The 18,406-nt window shown below is 34.1% G+C and overlaps 1 protein-coding gene across 2 annotated transcripts in view; it reads left to right on the top strand.

Moving 5' to 3' along the window:
• NUP205 (nucleoporin 205) overlaps positions 1–18,406 on the top strand; it is a 66,430-nt gene that overhangs the window by 11,926 nt on the left and 36,098 nt on the right. For both annotated transcript variants that reach the window (XM_016121107.2, XM_036230868.1), the window contains exons 7-15: positions 1,181–1,345; positions 4,675–4,850; positions 9,441–9,557; positions 9,734–9,871; positions 11,436–11,586; positions 12,554–12,759; positions 13,815–13,997; positions 15,429–15,479; positions 16,108–16,317. In XM_016121107.2, coding sequence (XP_015976593.1) covers positions 1,181–1,345; positions 4,675–4,850; positions 9,441–9,557; positions 9,734–9,871; positions 11,436–11,586; positions 12,554–12,759; positions 13,815–13,997; positions 15,429–15,479; positions 16,108–16,317 — 1,397 coding nt within the window. The remainder of the gene's footprint in view (positions 1–1,180; positions 1,346–4,674; positions 4,851–9,440; positions 9,558–9,733; positions 9,872–11,435; positions 11,587–12,553; positions 12,760–13,814; positions 13,998–15,428; positions 15,480–16,107; positions 16,318–18,406) is intronic.

Genomic DNA, 18,406 nt, shown 5'->3' with positions numbered 1-18,406 from the left:
TTAATGTAGATAATAGATATTTAGAATTATTCCAGCAGTTACCCCCTGTCCACTTTTGATTTTGTCATCCACATCTCTCAATAGGTATATGAGGAGACTAGACATCTTCCACTCATCTTTGGTGACCATTCTTAGCCTGAAGGAAAGGCTTATCTGACACACAGCTACCCCTTACCTCCAAACAAGTCGTCACACAGTACTTTGTGTGTTACAGAATAAGCAGCACGTGTAGAACTACTGCTAGTTAGTGCACTGGTCAGATTTCCTGTATTGAATGAAATGAAGCACAGAATTAAGTAGGGATAGGCTGTGTTAATGGAAGATTGTAAGCTGTGACTTTCAGAAGCTAAATGGAACGCTTGGACGTTTCATAGGCTAAGATATAAAGATTTTTTTGTATCAGGTAATCGTATTGATTTCAGCTGCTTATATCGATTAACTCATTCATAATGTCTGTTGGTTATTCTGTATATCTTTGTTTAATAAGTGGGAGAAATGAGTTAATGCATATACAGTGGAAGACAGAAACTTTCAAAATACAAGAAATTAAAATAATTGTGTTCTTAAAGGTTGGGAACCACTGAACTAATTATTCACAAGATGACATCAATAGGAAATATAAGCAAATAATGAAGTAAAATAAATTAATTCTTTGGTATTTCCCATTATTTTAATACTTATTCAGAGTCCTGTTCTTATTTGAAGTACCATAGTACAATGGAACTATAAATTGAAAATTCATCAATTATCATATGGCTTTTTCATTTATGCCATAACCAGAATAGATACTTGTTTATAATTTGCCTCCTTTAATTTGGTCAGGTTTTGCTTGATATTTTAAATTTAGGCTATTAGTTTAAGATTCTATTTTGATCTAAATAGCATTGATTTATATTTTAGAATTTATATACAGGAAACATGAATGGCTCTTTAACTTTTTCTAATTTATTTATAGTACACATATAAAAACCATTGAAAATCATAGAATTTAAGATCATCATCAGCTTCTTTCATTTTCGGTTTGCACAATTTTTACAATAATGTACTTTTTGGTTTATCAAACATTAATGTTAATTCTTTGATGAGAATACTCTTGATTTTCTGATTTTTAGACATTTTTCTTGTATATCAAAAGTGAGAATTTTCTTTTTGGTACAGTGATGTGTTTTTGTGTTTTCAGACATGATTCATCAACTTCCACTGTTGACAGAGAAACAGTATATTGCAACAGTTCACTCTCGCCTTCAAGACTCACAGCCTTGGAAACTGCCTGGGCTGCAAGCCACTGTTAGACTTGCCTGGGCACTGGCACTGAGGGGAATATCTCAGCTGCCTGATGTGACAGGTAAATCGATTTTAGGTAATTTTGTTATGAGAAAGAACCCATCAATTTAAATGTGTTTTGGAAGAGGTGTTATCTTTGTCATTTATAAGCATGAGCATAGGAAGATACTTAGAATTGTATTAGATTATGATGTTGTGAAATATATACTTTTTATTTTTCTATTCTTTTTATTTTTCTTTTCTCCGAAAAGAAATGATATGAAATACTATTTCCCTTTCTTGGAGCTTGTGACAATGGTCTTTTAGCTTCTGTTTTTCCTTAAGAGTTTTAAAATTTGAAATGACAGTATCACGATATCTTTGTTTCCTAATTACATTGATTTTAATTATTTATTGTTAAAATTTATTTTATTTATTTTTTAATTGAAGAAATGATTTAAATTCCCCTCCCCCCCACCTCCTTCCTCCCCGCCTCCCCCCTACTCTTTGGTAACCACTAGTCCATTGTCTGTTGTCCATGTCCGTGAGTCTCTGTTTGTTTGTCCTGTTCATTTGTTGCTTTTAGTTTTATATCCCACATATAAGTGATATCATGTGATTTTCAACTTTTTTTCTGGCTTATTTTGCTTAATATGATTATTTCAAGGTATTTTTTTTTTAATTGACTATTTCATTTTTTTACATTTTTCTTCTCAGTTTTGCTCACACTAATTTTTCATATTGTGTCAAATTGAAAAGTAGTATTTTTAAATACAACATATTAGAAAGGAGATCTTAGGATCAGTTAAGAATAGATGTGGGATTCTGACTTAACAATTGCAACTATTGCACATCCTGTTCTGCTGTTTATATTCATGTAATTATCATATTCAAATAGTGGTGTCCTCTAACAGGATGAGAACTGTGCTTTCATTGTAATTTGAAGCACAAAGAGTTGTCATTTGTTTTTATGACAAATCTGGAAAGCTTTTATTAAAGTTTACAGTTCTTATCAATGTTTTATAGTGAGCAGATTCCAGTATCTTATCAATTATGTGATTCCAGAACATTTTGTTCACTAGTGTTATACCGTTCTCAAGAGTACTGCAGAAAGCATTTTTGTGTGTGTATATGTTGTTTTTTTTTAGCTAAGTGTTTTTTATATTAAAGCTGATAAATGACTAATTAGACATTTATATTCATGCACAAATTTTGTTTCTGGAGTATTCCCCCTATTCATTTATAAGTCTTATTTCAGTACTTTCCTGAAATAAAATTTACCCTTTAAACTTCTAAGTGGCTATGTGATAGTTACTGAAATTCATAACTTACTATTGCCCTAATCTTGAGAGACACAGTAGAATATGTAATAGTTGGCTATAGAATAATAGATAAGAATAGGCTAGGAATCTAAACCCAGTTTCAAGTTCTAGATCTTTGGCTATTTAATCTCTGTAGTTTTATATGCTTATACCAATTTATAAGCTTTGATAATTAGGGGCATAATCCATATTGACATTTTTAAACTATAAAAGATTTTTTATAAATTTGAATTATAAAAATTACTAGAAAAGATGAAAAGCTTATCTTACATTACAGAAATAGTCATTCCTTGAAATAATACAAGTTTTAACAAAGATCTCAATTTTGAAAAATTATTTCTTACTCTATAGACTTCTGAAAAATTTATCAAACATGCTTATTACATTATTTTATAAAGAGTATGTTTGGAATTTTATTAAACTTTACAAAATTTGAATATACTGTTTTTAGACATTAAAACTCAATTTACATTGTTATTAATGCCACTTTATTGCCTAATTAATCTTTGAAAAATAGTTCTTAACTTGATCATCATGCAATTTTAATGTCAACGTTTCTGAATTCAAGTGAAGGGTTGGACTTATTGTTATAAATATTTAATAACTAATTTCAGTAACTGTTATTAGTTATAATAAGAATTAAGGGAGTTTGTATGGTTTGGCAAGATATGTAGGCTTTATTTCAGAATGCAAAACAAAACACAAATCAAAAAGAAAAGTTCTGTTTTCCTCTGGTTGAATTTATGCGGATTTATATCTATTCCTCACCCTTTTCAAGGCAGTGAAAATGTGCTTTCAGTCGCACTGTGTATTTGGTCTCTGTGACAGTCAAGTAGGATAAACTGGGTAGCCGTTCTTTTCCAAAGCCAGATTACCACAAAGTGACCTAGCAGTTTTATGTGTAAAAATTAAAAGAAGTAAACAGCAGTGTGTTTCTGATGGAAGGACACAATGCCACCTATAACATACTGTTACCAAAAAACCTGAATGTAAGTCAGATCTGGTGTCTCTAGATCCAACTGCCAATTTTCAGGATATCCAGAACACAGAGCAATATGTTAACCATATCACTGGGACACATGCCACACCTCATGGTAGAAAACTCTAAGGATAAAAGTCCCAGTTTCTTCAGCAAATAAAGGGCAAGGGAAAAATTAAAAAGACGTGGGAGAAGCCTACATATGTGTCATTTAGTTGCAACATATAGTTCTTACTTGGATCTGGATTCAAGTAAACCACCTGCACAAAAGATAAAAAGCAAAAACCCAAACCAAAATCTTATAACATTTATGAGACAGTTGTAAATTCGACTACTGTCTGGGTATTTGATATTGAGGAATTACTTTTAAGATGATAACGGTATTTTGTATCTATATGGTTTATTTTTGTTTGTTTTTAAAGTATCCTTTTGAGTTGTATGTAGAAATACTTATGAGTGAAATGTCAAATTGTCTGGAATTTGCTGCAATCTGATTTGGGTAGAGAGGGGAAGTATATAGAGATCCAGATAAAATAAGATCAACTATAATGAATGGATAATGTTGAGGCTCGGTGATGGGTACGTGGAGGCTTGGTCTTTTTTTCGATGTCTGCTTGAAATTCTCCCCCCCCTCCCCCAAAAGCTAAAACATTTACAAGAAGACTGGTTTGTTTTCAGGTTAGGATTCTGCTTTTCAGTTTTTGCTACTTGACTACCAAATTTAGTGGATACTTAGATGGTCTTGTTGTTCAGGTTCTGGTTTCACTTGTTGGCTGTGAAGCCTTTTTCTGAATGAAGCCTTAGCATATTTTCATGTTAATGTTTTGTTAATAACTCCTTGTCTGCATAAGTATTATATCATATATCTTTGAAGTAATTTTTTAAAACTCATGTTGTTGCTGTGGTGAGCTTGTGGTTTTCTAATGTACTTTTTCAGTAGTTCTTTGGGGTTTGTGAGTTCATTAGAGGTATATACACAGTCTTTGTTTTCTGCATAACACATGCTAGGAGGTTGAGAGCAATTTTGAAACATCAACAGAGTATTATGAGATATTATAATCTAGTTTAATAACTTCCTCCACATAACTGTTTTTCTAAATATATTTCTAGCTCTGGCTGAATTCACAGAAGCAGATGAAGCAATGGCAGAGCTTGCAGTTGCTGACAATGTTTTCCTGTTCCTCACTGAATCCGTAGTACTGTCAGGAAGCTTCTATCAGGATGAATTTTATATCCGTAGAATCCATAATCTCATCACGGATTTTCTTGCACTTATGCCAATGAAGGTTGGTGGAATAATATAGTATGAGTAAAAAGTAGTAGGAGAATTTTGTAAAATAATTTCAAACTAGTCAATTAACCTTATATTTTAGGAAATAATAAAAATCTTTTATTACAGAATTAAATTTGACAGTAGTTGTGCTACAGCTTGTGAATTAGTTTGTGATTCATGAAAATGAAATAAGATCTGTTAACTGAGAATAAACTAGGAGAAAGGAATATTTGACATTAAGAATGGTTTATAATGAGAAAGTAAGTTAAATGACAATGTTTGTGTGGGCAGAAAATAATTAATGACATGCTACCCTAGGGATTGATGCTAGGGATTGATATAAATAAGTTACCTTATTTATATTTTATACGTGATTTGGAAGAAGCATAATGGAAAAATCTCCAGTTCCATAGATAATTGTTTAGACTCTTTTCTTAAAAAATTTATTTCTTTTAATTAGTTTCAAGTATACAGAACATTGATTGGACATCTATATAGTTCGTAAAACGATCCCCCCAATTGCTCCCTCCCTCCCCTGACCCTCCACCTAGCCAACGTATTAATGCAAACTGCATTCCCTATGCCGTGCTCCCCATCCCTGTGACCATCCATCAGCTACTAATTTGTATTTCTTTAACCCTTCACCCCATTCTCCCAGTCCTCCAACCCCCTTCCCTCTGCCCAGCACTAAATTGTCCACTATAGTTGTGAGTCTGTTTTTGATTAGACCATTCTTTTTATTCCTTAGATTTGGCATATAAGTGAAATCATATAGTGTTTCTCTTTCTCTGTCTAACTTAAATACCTTCCAGGTCCATCAAAGCAATATCTTTTTCCATCCCCTTCCTTTTCATATGTAGACATCTTGTTTTCTTATCCTTTCAGCCACATTCTCTTTTGGTTGGAGCACTTAATTCTTTTCCATTTAAGGTACTTATTGATAGGAATGTAGTTGTTACCATTATTTGTTCCTGTTTTTTGATACATGTTTTTTCTTCTTAAAGAAGTCCCTCCAACATTTCCTATAATACTGGCTTGGTGGTGATAAATTCCTTTCATTTATTTTTGTCTAGGAAGCTCTTTATTTGTCCTTCAACTCTAAATAATAGCTTTGCTGGATAAACTACTCTTGGTTATAGATCCTGGGTCTTCATCCTGTCACATATTTTGTGCCAAGCCCTTCTGTCCTGCATAGTTTCTTTTGAGAAATCAGCTGCCAGTCTTATGGGTGTTCCCTTATAAGTAACTATCTGTTTTTCTCTTGCTGCTTTTAATATTCTTTCTTAGTATTTAACCTTTGGCATTTTAACTATGATGTGTCTTGGTGTGGGCCTCCTCGGATCCCTGATTTTTGGAATTCTCTGAGCTATCTGGGGTTTTTTGTCCATTTCCTTCAACAAGTTAGGAAAGTTTTCCATCATTTCTTCAAACAGCTGTTCAACATCTGGATTTTCTTTAGTTACACGAAGCAGATGGATATTTGAACCCTTAATAGTGTTCCATATGCTCCTTAAATTATTTTTATAGTCTCAGCATCTCATCTCTTGCCATTCTGGTTGCATGTCCTTGGCTTTCCTGTCCTCTAGATAGGGCATTTGATCCTTTTCTATATTCACTTTGTTTATTCCTTTGTTTATTCCATTTAATATACTTCTCATCTCAGGTAATGTGTTTTTTATTTCAGACTGGTTCCCTTTTACAATTTGCATTTCCATTTTTATGTTTGTTATCTCTTTGCTGAATTTATCTACACTTCCCAAAAGTTCATTGAGCATCTTTATAACCAATGTTTTGAACTCTACATCTGTTAGATTCCTTGACTCCATTATATCTGGATCTCTGTTCTGTTCTCTTGTATGGTTTCTGCTTCTTTGTCTTTCCATTTTGGCTGCCTTTCGATGTCTGTTTCTATGTACTAAGCAAAGCTGCTAAGTCTCCTGGTCTTATTAGTGTGGATTTGTGAAGTAGGTGTCCAGTGGCACAGTCTTGAGAGGGGTTCAGCTGCAGGCCAAATTTTGCCCTCCAGTTAAGATTCAGCAAGCAATCCACTGATGCTATGCTTATAGTTACCTTAAATGCCACACCAGAAACCGAGGCCAGCTGCCTCCAGTGTGAGTCTAGGCACTGCTCAGCAGGAGCACCTGACTGGCTGAGGCTGTACCTACTTGGATGTGGCTTGGGTGGAGCCGTGAGTTGGGGCAGGCGGGGTTTCAGGGAATCCTCTGGGCGGAACAACCTCTATTATCCAGTTTGATGACATCAAGGCTATAGTGGTGCTGTGTCGAGCACACTGGCAGTGAGGAGGGCTCAACAGGGAACAGTGAATACCACTGGTACTTCTGTACAGAGCATGTCTTGCCTTGGCCCTCACTCCAACAATGTCTTCCTTTAAGTCCCTAGTGCCCCCTGCACATTGCTGAATCAGCACTGGTGCTCAGAGCAATAAATCCGTCACCACGAAAATCTGCTCATGAATGCGGCCTCTTATTAAGAGGCGTCTGCCGCAGCCTCCCTCTCACTCAGCCACTGGGGACTGCAGCCCTGCATCCTCACCCTGTCCTACCTTCTGCTGTTGCAGGGTGATTTCTTGGATTTTTCCCTAGTTGTATGTCCTGTTCATCAAGATCTCAGGCGATGTTTCCTTGCTGCTGCTCCTTGTTTCCATCACAATTTCGATTTGGTCGCCAGAGGGATGAACAGAACCTCTATCATCTACACAATTTTTTTTTGGACTAGACTCTTAATTTTAGTGTATAAATGAGCTGCTTCTGTATGAATAAGATAACGAATTTAAGAAATTAATACAAAGGATACTTTTGAATAAAGGGCTCAAGCTGTAACTTTGTCTATAAAAGAATTTCTTAGAGCCATTTCAGACATTTCCTTTACAGCATATGCTCTGTGTGCCATTTTGTGCCAAGGAAGCCATCAAAATGGTGATGGGAAGTAAATGAGGGAGTAAAGCATTATAAAATCACTTTTCGTGTATATGTTGATGGTATCTAGAAAGTGAAGGATGAGAGAAGTTTGAATAAACAAATCAAATGGCTTGGATAGGGTAAACAATGAATTTATTCACACAAATCTGGGATATTAGAATTTTTCAAAATAGATATGACTATTTAGGTTATCTATTTCTTCTTGAATGAGCTTTAGTGGTTTGTGTCTATTAGCGAATTTGTCCATTTCAGTTAAATTGATTGGTATAAAGTTTTCTCTAATAGTCCCGCATTATACTTTTCGTGTCTGTAGGATCTGTAGTGATCCTACAGATAAAGTGTTGTTCAAATTTTTCCTCTTTCATTCTTAATATTAGTAATTTGTGTCTTCTTTTGTTTCTTAATTAACTTAGTTAGAGATTTATCAATTTTATTAGTCTTTCCAACGAATCAGCTTTGGCTTCATTGATTTTCTTATACTTTATTTCACTGTTAGTGATTTCTGCTCTTTATTATTTTCTTTCTTTTGCTTTGGTTTTAATTGGTCCTTCTCATTTCAGTTTTTTAAGGTAGAAGCTTAGATTATTTATTTGAAACCTTTCTTTTTTTCTAATACAAGCATTTAATGTTACATATTTATCTCTACTGCTTTAGCTGTGTCACATAAAGTTTGATATGCTGTATTTCCTTTTTTGTTCAATTTATTTTCTAGTTTTCCTCGAGACTTCTTTGATTGATGGGTTATTGAGAAGTGTGTCATTTAATTTTCAGATATTTGAGGGTCTTCCATATATCTCTCTGTAATTGATTTCTAGTTTATTTTTGTGTGGTTAGAGGACATACTTTATTGGATTTCAATCATGTTGAATTTGTTGAGGTTTTCTTTCTGATCCAGAAGATGTCCTATCTTGGTAAATGTTCTATGGACATATGACAGGAATGTGTATTTTGGCTCTGTACTGTGGAGTGTTCTATAAATGCCACTTAGATAAAGTGTTGTTCAAATTTTTCATATCCATACTAATTTTCTATGCGTTTGTTCTATTGAATATTGAGAGAGGAGTGTTGAAATCGCCAACTGAAATCGTGGATTTGTCTAGTTATGATTTTTCTTTTTAGGGGAGAAGTAGTTTTTTATTTCAGTTGGCTTTTATTTCACACAAATATTATAAGGTAATGGTTTTCAGCAAGGGCTGTAATGTCCTTCAGAACATGTTTGGGAAATGAGAAGGACTAGCCTTGCCTGTTACTACTGTGGTATACCACTAGAGTGGTATTGTTGATAGTAGGTAGTCTTCCATATATCTCTCTGTAATTGATTTCTAGGGATGCTAAAACGTTCTTCAGTATTCAGGATAATCTGACCCAGGGAAGAAATGTCCCGCCCAAAATGTCAGTAATGTCCCCATTGAGAAACACTGTAGTTAAACTCAACTTCTCTATAGCAGAAAATGCTTTGAAATTTTAATATATTATAAATTATGGATAATAATGTCATAATAAAATTCCTAGCATTTTTTTTCATGTCATTAAAATGGAATAGATATTTAAACAAAGTTTTTCTTTTTATGTAGTCACTTTTAGACAATCGCCTAATTTCCTAATTTCAGTATTAACCCATACAATAGACTTAAATATTAAACCTTATGTAATACATTTAATAGGTGAAGCAGTTGAGGAATCGGGCAGATGAAGATGCTCGAATGATTCACATGAGTATGCAGATGGGTAATGAACCCCCCATTTCACTTAGAAGGGATCTGGAACACTTAATGCTATTGGTAAGCCGTTATCTTGGAATTGTCATCTCCTTTCTTCTATTATTTTTTTCCCAAACTGGAAAATTTCAGATCTGACATCTTGAATAGACAAGTGAATTTAATAAAAATGTAAATTTTTATTTAAAAGTAATGTTTGAGTTATAACCACTTTACCAGTCTTTGTTTACTCTTTGCAGATTGGCGAGCTATATAAAAAGAACCCTTTTAATTTAGAGCTTGCTCTGGAATATTGGTGTCCCTCAGAGCCTCTTCAGACGACCACTCTACTGGGTTCTTACCTTGGAGTGGCTCACCAGCGACCCCCTCAGCGCCAGGTGAACTTTTAGTTTTCCTACTTTTCTACTCTGGGATGGTAATTGGGGAGCCTGAAAATTGAAAAATGTCATTTCGTGACGGTATTGAGATTAACACAAATGATCACTAGTGTAAACTTTAGAAATTTACACTTTTTCCTCTTATTTAAGGAAATTTGAAACTCTTAAATTTAAGTTCTGATCATTTTGGTGTTTACATAGTCAGCCTTTTTATAATATACTAAGTATGTGTCAAGTCATTAGAGATAGGAAGTTGTCTAGTCTCTTTATGTGTAACTTGTTTGAATTTTATTAGTATTTATTTGTATTAGTCTGTCCTCTGAAGTCATGACAATAACCAATACACATTGTTCTTAACAAGTTGGGGAAGTTAGGAGAGGTACAAGTCCTAAAGGACAAAGCTTGGAAGTTATAATTGATGACAAAATACCTATGTGTCAATAGACAACATAGGAAAAAGTCCAGTTTCTATCCTATATTAACTGAAGTATGATATGCAGTAGCAAATAAGATGGATTGCCATATCTGTCCTCGTCTTTTTGGAATTTCCTGTTTTAGAAGCTTTCATATTGTGTAATTTTCATTTATGCTAGAATCTAAGATCAGATGCCATTTCTTTTTACTGTATTTCTTACATTTATTGTTTTATTTTTCTCCCCAAAACATTAAAAAATGTTTTGGAGAAGGATTTGTTAAAAATTTTAAAGATGTAAATAAACTTTATATTATAAAAATTTTCAAAGACGAGAGAAGACGAGAGATTAATTATAACAAATATCTAACATCTTAATATTTAATAGCTGTTAATGTCTTGCTGTGTTTGCTTCATCTACTACTGTTATTTTTACTACTTTTATTTTGCTGGAGTCCTTTAAATTATAGACAGTGTAACATTTCACCTCTCATTAGTATCTTAAAAATAATTATATTTTTCTACGTGATTACAGAACCATTGTTACACCTAACAGATTTAACAATTCCCAAAGATCTATAACATTTTCAGTTCTGAGTTCCAACTAATGAATCTGAATAGTATTTTTTAGTTGTTGATAATAGATTTATGGAATAAGGAAGAGAAAAAGAAAAACTAATAAATGAACTTACAGAGCAGAAGTGTAGGAACATGATATTGGCTGGGACACAAAATGGAATATGTTTAGATTACCACCAAAAATTCTTTTGGATTACTAGATCTTTATACTAAATTTTACTGAGTTCCAAGTATATCTTTGGATTTGCTGGTTAATTTTCGATGAGTAAATTTCTTCAATGGTTTTGCATACTTGGAATGTGAGTAGTCTTATGTTTTGTGACATTGAGATGTTTTGAAAAAAATGTACCTTATGCTCACAAAAATATTCTATAAATGCATTAAATTTCTAATTACGAGCTTGAAGAAAAGCAAATTTTCATAAGTAGAATACCAGATTATTTTAGGTTTGGGGTGTTAAATCAGAGCACTTAAGTAGTGCTTTTAGTTAATACATAGTCTTTATTAGCTAGTCCATTTTGCCTTAAATTTAAGATATGCTTTATGTAAACTAATGGTTTTTCCCTATTTCAGGTTGTCTTGTCAAAGTTCGTTAGGCAAATGGGTGACCTGTTGCCTCCAACTATTTATATTCCTTATCTGAAAATGCTTCAGGGGTTGGCCAGCGGGCCCCAGTGTGCCCACTACTGTTTTAGCCTGCTCAAAGTCAACGGTGGTGGTCATGGTAAGAAAAACTGGATATTGTTTGTTGTGACTCTCTCAAGTTCAGTATCCCCGTCTATTAAAGAATATTGGTCATTTGTGATAGTTCTATAAACTGTTTTTATAATAATGGGGAAAGAAGTACGTCCATGGCTTTACTCATAGTGATGCATTGATTATTTCCAAGATTGGGAAGTTTAAGAAATCAGAATTAATGTATAAAAAATTTTTAAGAACATATCTGGTGCTCAAAGCATATACCCCTGCCACTTAAGTTTGATTTCTTCATAAGTGCTTGTTTTCTAAATTTCTGTATTCAATGGTTTTTCTCTTGACCTCCTAATTTCCTCATTTAATTTTTAGACTTAGCTCTGGTTAAACCAAAAACATGGCAAAAAGGAAGGGAAAAAATATTTATTAAACATCTGCTTTGTTAGGTAGAAGTGATTACTTTCATTTTTACATGTGAGGAAAGTGAGGTTTAGAGAAGGAATTTGCCCAAGGTCAGAAGCAATTGGGGAACCGTGTTGGAACCGAGATGTGCCAGGCTCCAAATCCAGCCGGTGTTCCGACTACTCTGTCGTGGCTTACTTGTCTTGGCTGCTGTGCTTTCGCTCCCTGTATCTCTCTCTAGGAATTTAAGCTCAACATTTGGGAATTATTTAGTAGAAAAAGTCACCCTGTATATTTACATGACAACACAGGGCGCTCTCCTGGATATAAAATACATAATTGACGTCCAAAATAATTTACCTTTGTATTTACATGGTCAGCACCCATTCTTAGTCCTGAGGAAAAATTAATCCAGAGTTCTAGTTCGCAGGTAGATTCTAACCCATTTTCAAACACACGACTTATATAGACAAGACAATACACTACTTACCTGGGACAAAAGCAAAGTTTATTGTTTGAAATTTATTCTCTCTTTTCATTTCCAAGCAAAAGCTGAGATGTTTTTGAAAGGAATTCTGTGCTGTCTGTCTTTACAGTTGAAAATATTCAGGGAGCAGGGGGCAGTCCTGTTTCCTGGGAACATTTCTTTCACTCCTTAATGCTTTACCATGAACACCTCCGGAAGGATCTTCCGAGTGCGGACAGTGTCCAGTACCGTCACCTTCCTTCGCGTGGCATCACCCAGAAGGAGCAGGATGGACTGATCGCTTTTTTACAGCTCACATCTACCATCATTACGTGGGTAGGTAACCCGTCCACAGCTTACGAGAGTATACTTTTATTTGTATTCTAGCACAGTGGATTTAAAGGAGCCCTCCAATTTTTATGTAATGCCTTAAAGTTTATTAGTGATAAATTTAGTGCATATATAGGATTCTGTTCTTTGTTTCTTTATCTTTAGAGGGTGTAGTTATGATACTCTTGCGTACTGTCATAAGCTTGTATGAAAATAGCAGCCTAAATCTGAGAGAAAATATTCAGAAGACAAATAAGGATCAGTTATTGGGTTCACATCCTTCTTGAAAGTTTCCCTATATAGGTGTGGATAGATGTGTGTGTGTTGGTGTGTATGCATACATAAAAAATATTTTTAATTAGAAAGAAAAGTTATTTACAAAATTACTCTTTCTTCCCTCTCCTTATACCAAGCCAAATTATTCTTTATAAAAAAGCATTCTTTTCATTACATAATTTCTCTGCTTAGAAATCTCTTCTAGTTGCTTCTGTTGGTCACCAGAACAAAGTTAAGTTGCTCAGTCTGACACTCTGACGAAGGATGAGAATAGTTTCTTCTAACTTTTTGGTTTTTCCAGTAAAGCTTAATATTATTAAACATCAGAACAAAGTTAGTAATTATTTCTCATTGAATTAAAATGGAGTGATATTTGATACCATATATATCTCCATTTTTTCCTCAGAAAAGGATAAGTATTTATGTTCATTTATATATTATGTTACAGTAAAACATACTACATGGTTCCGGAAAGGTTTTAAAGTGCCTAGGTTAGCTTATGTGGCCCTGGAAAACCATTGATGTCTGCATGTATTATTTCCCATGCTTAGGGCTGTTAAAGTAATTCTACAAAGGCTATTTCTCTTCATTCTCTACATTGAGTGAGCTAGCGATCTGATTTGATCGACTGGTAGACTTCAAATATAAGCCTTAGCTTTGCATTTGTACGTACTAAGCATAGGAATACTCACTATAAATGCTAGAAATTTAGGTGATCACTCGTCATTTTTTTTAGCTTTTAAAAATGGAAAGCCTCTCTTGTTCTTTCTGTGCTCCATGCTCAGAGTGAAAACGCTCGTCTGGCACTCTGTGAACATCCCCAGTGGACCCCGGTTGTGGTGATTCTGGGACTCCTGCAGTGCAGTATCCCCCCTGTTTTAAAGGCTGAGCTGCTGAAGACACTGGCAGCTTTTGGAAAATCTCCTGAAATTGCTGCTTCCCTCTGGCAGTCATTGGAATACACCCAGGTAGTGTTACGAGCTCTCTTGTTTATTACAGTTTGGAGTGAGGCTTTATAATATCGTAAAAGCAAGAGCATCCAATTTGAAACTTATACCATGAACTTTCAATTAGAAAGTTACTATTTTGGTATTGAGCATCAGAAAATAGGCTAGGGTTTTTCTGTTGGATCGGTGACAACTTCACTAGGTTACTGGAGACTGGTTCTTAAGACTTTGTTTTTCAGTGTCTGTAGGATGTTAATGAATGATCAGAATTTCTCAACTCTCTCTTTGAGACCAGCCTTCAGAAGTCATCTGTATTAAATATGGTGAATTCACACACACACACACACACACACACACACACACACACCATATTTTTTTACTGCTACTTTCTTCCATGCCCTCCTGTCCTATACCAGAAGGATGAAGTGTCTATCAGCTTTTCTTTTTTTAGATGTAAGCCCTATTGAAATTTTTCTGTCAAGATATACTGTGTGTGGTAAAGTAAAAAAGGAAAATAATATGCTCCATAGAGACATTTTTAGGAAAATGGTTAGGTGGAATATGTTTCGATCTTGGAAATAATACAACATAAGGGGGCCTGTGATTCTAACATTCATAGAAGCAACTGTTTTGAAGCAGTAAAATCTTCTAATTATTTTCTAACATATGTGTCCTGAAGATGTTCATGATACTTTATAAAAACAATAATTAAGGGAGTTGATATTTGCTGAGAGACCTAGTCTCATTTAGTTTAATATTGATACTTCATTTTTTCATTTGTAAGTGTATCAATATTGACTTATCAGTGTCCTAAGTGCTTAGTGCTTCATTTTACCAAAGATGAAATGGGATTGGATTTAGACAGTTCTATCTTTAGAGCAAGGCTTTTTTTTTTTTTTTTTGGAAAGGATACCATCTAATAGTATATTCTTATCTTGCAAGAGAGTTCCGTAACATGACATTAAGTATAATTAATTATACCATAGACTGCGTATGACCCAGCGACATCGGGATAGGACATCTTAACTCAGAACTCTGCCCACGTTAAGAAACCTGCCCTTATCAAATGTACTTCTTGATTTTTCTGATGCCAACAGTAGCACTGGTTATAAACAGACCAATGTGTAGGACACTGATGAGATGTCATATCCGATGATAAATCCTTTTGCGATTCATGCCTAAAATATCTGAGAATATTTGCTAAAAATACACCTTGAGTACACTTAGAAATTACCAGTTTTCTGAAGCCCCGTTCATTGGAAGCTCTGCCTGACCCTACACAATTGCTAATGAAAGTACGCAGAGACTTCTCAGTTGTCACTCCTGATCCTGATCGACCTTGTAAGATGTGTGGGTGTGGTGGGTGAGGAATATGACTATTATAGTGCAAAGCTACTACTTTGCATTGGTTAATGAAGAAGACTCCTAACATCTCATTTTTATTATTTTAAGATACTGCAGACTGTAAGGATTCCAAGCCAGAGGCAAGCTATTGGTATTGAGGTAAAGTTTTCCTTTTCGTTTAAATGCTGTATTCATACAGTCACATGATAAACTAAGAAAAATTATTCTTACCCTGTTAAATTCCTGTCAATTTCACATTTAATGTGTTTTCATTTAAAGGGTTTTCTGGTCCATGTTGAAATGGAGATGAAACTTTGTATGAAAGGAACCAAAGTACTTTAGGTTTCAGAGTGAGAAAGGATGTTACATGGCAGCCATCTAGACTGAAAGTTTGGTTTGAGCTCAGTTAAATTAGGTTACTTGGGTCAACCTTAAGTGGGACTTTACGTGTTTCTTTTCTCTCTATGCTCCCTCTCCCTTTTCTAAAGAAACATTTAAGATTTCTGTTTTTAATTCAAAGTTGGGAACAACATGTACGAATTTAAAATTCTTCCATCTGATTGATCTAGATGCACATAATACTTTTGGATCGCTTCTAGGCCTTTTGGCTACAATTGAGTGTGTAATACTTTGGTGTCCTTTCCTCTAAATGAATAATGGTAATATCTGTTATGTGTCTTCTAGCGTGGTATTATAGCAATGTTAATGAGTTAATGTCTACAAAATGCTTTGCACATTATAGCTGATCGTTTTATATCACCAAATTTTCTTTATTTTTCTTTGGAAGGTTGAACTAAATGAAATAGAATCCCGGTGTGAAGAATACCCATTGACTCGGGCCTTTTGCCAGCTTATTAGTACCCTGGTGGAGAGCTCGTTTCCTTCTAATTTGGGTGCTGGACTGCGGCCCCCTGGCTTTGACCCTTATTTGCAGTTCCTTAGAGATTCTGTGTTTCTCCGATTCCGCACAAGAGCTTACCGGAGAGCAGCTGAAAAGGTTATGTTCCCGGAAAAACATTTTTTCTCCTTACTCATTTGTTGCTGCTTTTTTCTGTTTGAGGTGGAAGATGCTAGAAATTCATTTTAGCTTTTGCAAGTTAGTAAGCTTCATAGTCTTAGCACTGGAATGTCTATGGTCTGATTAGTTTACATGCATTAAAAAAATAATTTTGGGCAATAAAACCAAAGCACTGACTTAGTGTTCAGTAATTTAATTGATATGAATTTGCATTCATTCAGATCCTTAACTGAACAAACTTTGACCAGAATGGAACCAAAAATATTACACTTTTGTCTTTTGAAAACACAGTATCCCTTTATTGGGATGATATAGGTTAGGGATCGAAGTAAATTTAATCTTAACACCAATTTCTTTTGATTAGTAGCACTTCTGGGTTGCGGAGTCTGGCTTAGTGGGAAAGCGTGTTATGATCCATTAGGAGTGTCTGCCATGGATAGAGAGGCTGAAGGGCCATTGACATTTCTGCCCATATTTGCTCTGGTTGCAACACATTCACAACTGAGCTTACTGTATATATCATCTTATGTAATTCCGATATTACTGTGAGGCAGGTACTATTAATATTCCCATTTTACAGATGGAGGCTTAGCAAGGTTAAGGAACTTGCCTAAGGTCCAGGACCAGGATTTGAACCTAGGACTCTGATTCCAGATCCAAGCATAACCACTAAGCTATGTAAGAGACCTTTCCAGGTTCTGACGTAATTCACTTTAGTCTATAATACTGTTTATTGCCTCACAGAATACACTTGGATGTATCTTGTAGGGATATTTCTGCTTTATTTTTATAGTTTTCTATTTTTGGACCTGTTGGGCTTATTTGTTTTTGTGTTGATAATTATAAAAATAATTAAGTTCATGCTTACTTGGGTGAATTTAGAAAATATAGAAAAGTATAAGAAATTATATCATCTATAATCTTGTTGCCAAAGGAAAGATAACTACTTCTAGTCTTTATTCTATGCATGTATACTTAAATTGGTATAATTAATTAACATTAGTTTCTATCCTTTTTGGCCGCTAAACATAGTATCTATCATGAGGATCTTCTTTATACATTAGATATTTTTGAAATAGTCTTTTTAATGAGTGCATAATCATTACTTGTCTCTAGCATAGTTTATTTGTTCATTGCCCTATCATTAGATATAGTTCGTTTCTAATTTAGTCCCAAATAATTGAAGTTCATTTTTTGTCAATTGCTTTATAATTTTTGCTTTTTATGTAGTAAAAAGAAACACTGAAAAGGGTATACATTTTATTTAGGCCCTAGAATTATCTTGTTAACATCCATTTCCTTATTGGATGAAATAATAACAGCAACCGTGCCTCATTAATAGAAGTTATTTCAGATGGATAATGGATGCTGATAATTGCAATCTCTTCAATAGAGTTCTGATTTTTTTTTTTGTATTTGTTTTAAATATCGTATTTTCCTTTTCTTAAAAAAGGTCATTATGACCTAAGTATTCAGAAATCCAGTTAGCCACATTCTTCCCAGTTATTATTTTTCACCCATGCATATCTGCATTTCAAGTGCTGCTGCTTGCCCTAGCTACCGTTAATTTCAGTTTCACTCCAGCATATTTACCCTAAGAAATTTTCCCTCAATTTTGTGAATTTATTTCACTTGAATGTCTTCAAGTTTAACTTAGAGCACTATATTTTAGAACACTGGTTTCTCACAAAAACAGTGCTTTGATTGAGCTAAGTAACAAACAGAATTAGAGGCGATCTGTATATTTGTCAATTCTAAAATTCATTATTATGTGGTGAAAATCCTTTTCTTAAATGATCTTGAAAAGGTTGGAAAATATAAAAAAGTGAATAATTTAAAAATAATATTTAAAATCAATGGATAGTCCCAGTTCCCAAACTCAGCCTTAATAAAATTACTTGCAGTGGAAATAGTAATTTTAAAATAATAATTTGAAAAAACCACCCTGTCTACAGTTACCAAACAGTCTTTTTAAAATTCTATGGAATGGATTTTTTAAAATAAAGTTTTAATTTTACTGTCTGTACCATTGTATATATTTTTCCTTTGGCATAAATATATTTTCTTG

The sequence above is a fragment of the Rousettus aegyptiacus genome, unplaced genomic scaffold (genome assembly GCF_014176215.1).
Source record: "Rousettus aegyptiacus isolate mRouAeg1 unplaced genomic scaffold, mRouAeg1.p scaffold_m13_p_13, whole genome shotgun sequence".
Lineage (NCBI taxonomy): Eukaryota > Metazoa > Chordata > Mammalia > Chiroptera > Pteropodidae > Rousettus > Rousettus aegyptiacus.
Note: the sequence above shows the minus strand (reverse complement) of the source record. Positions and strands in the feature narration are given on the sequence as shown.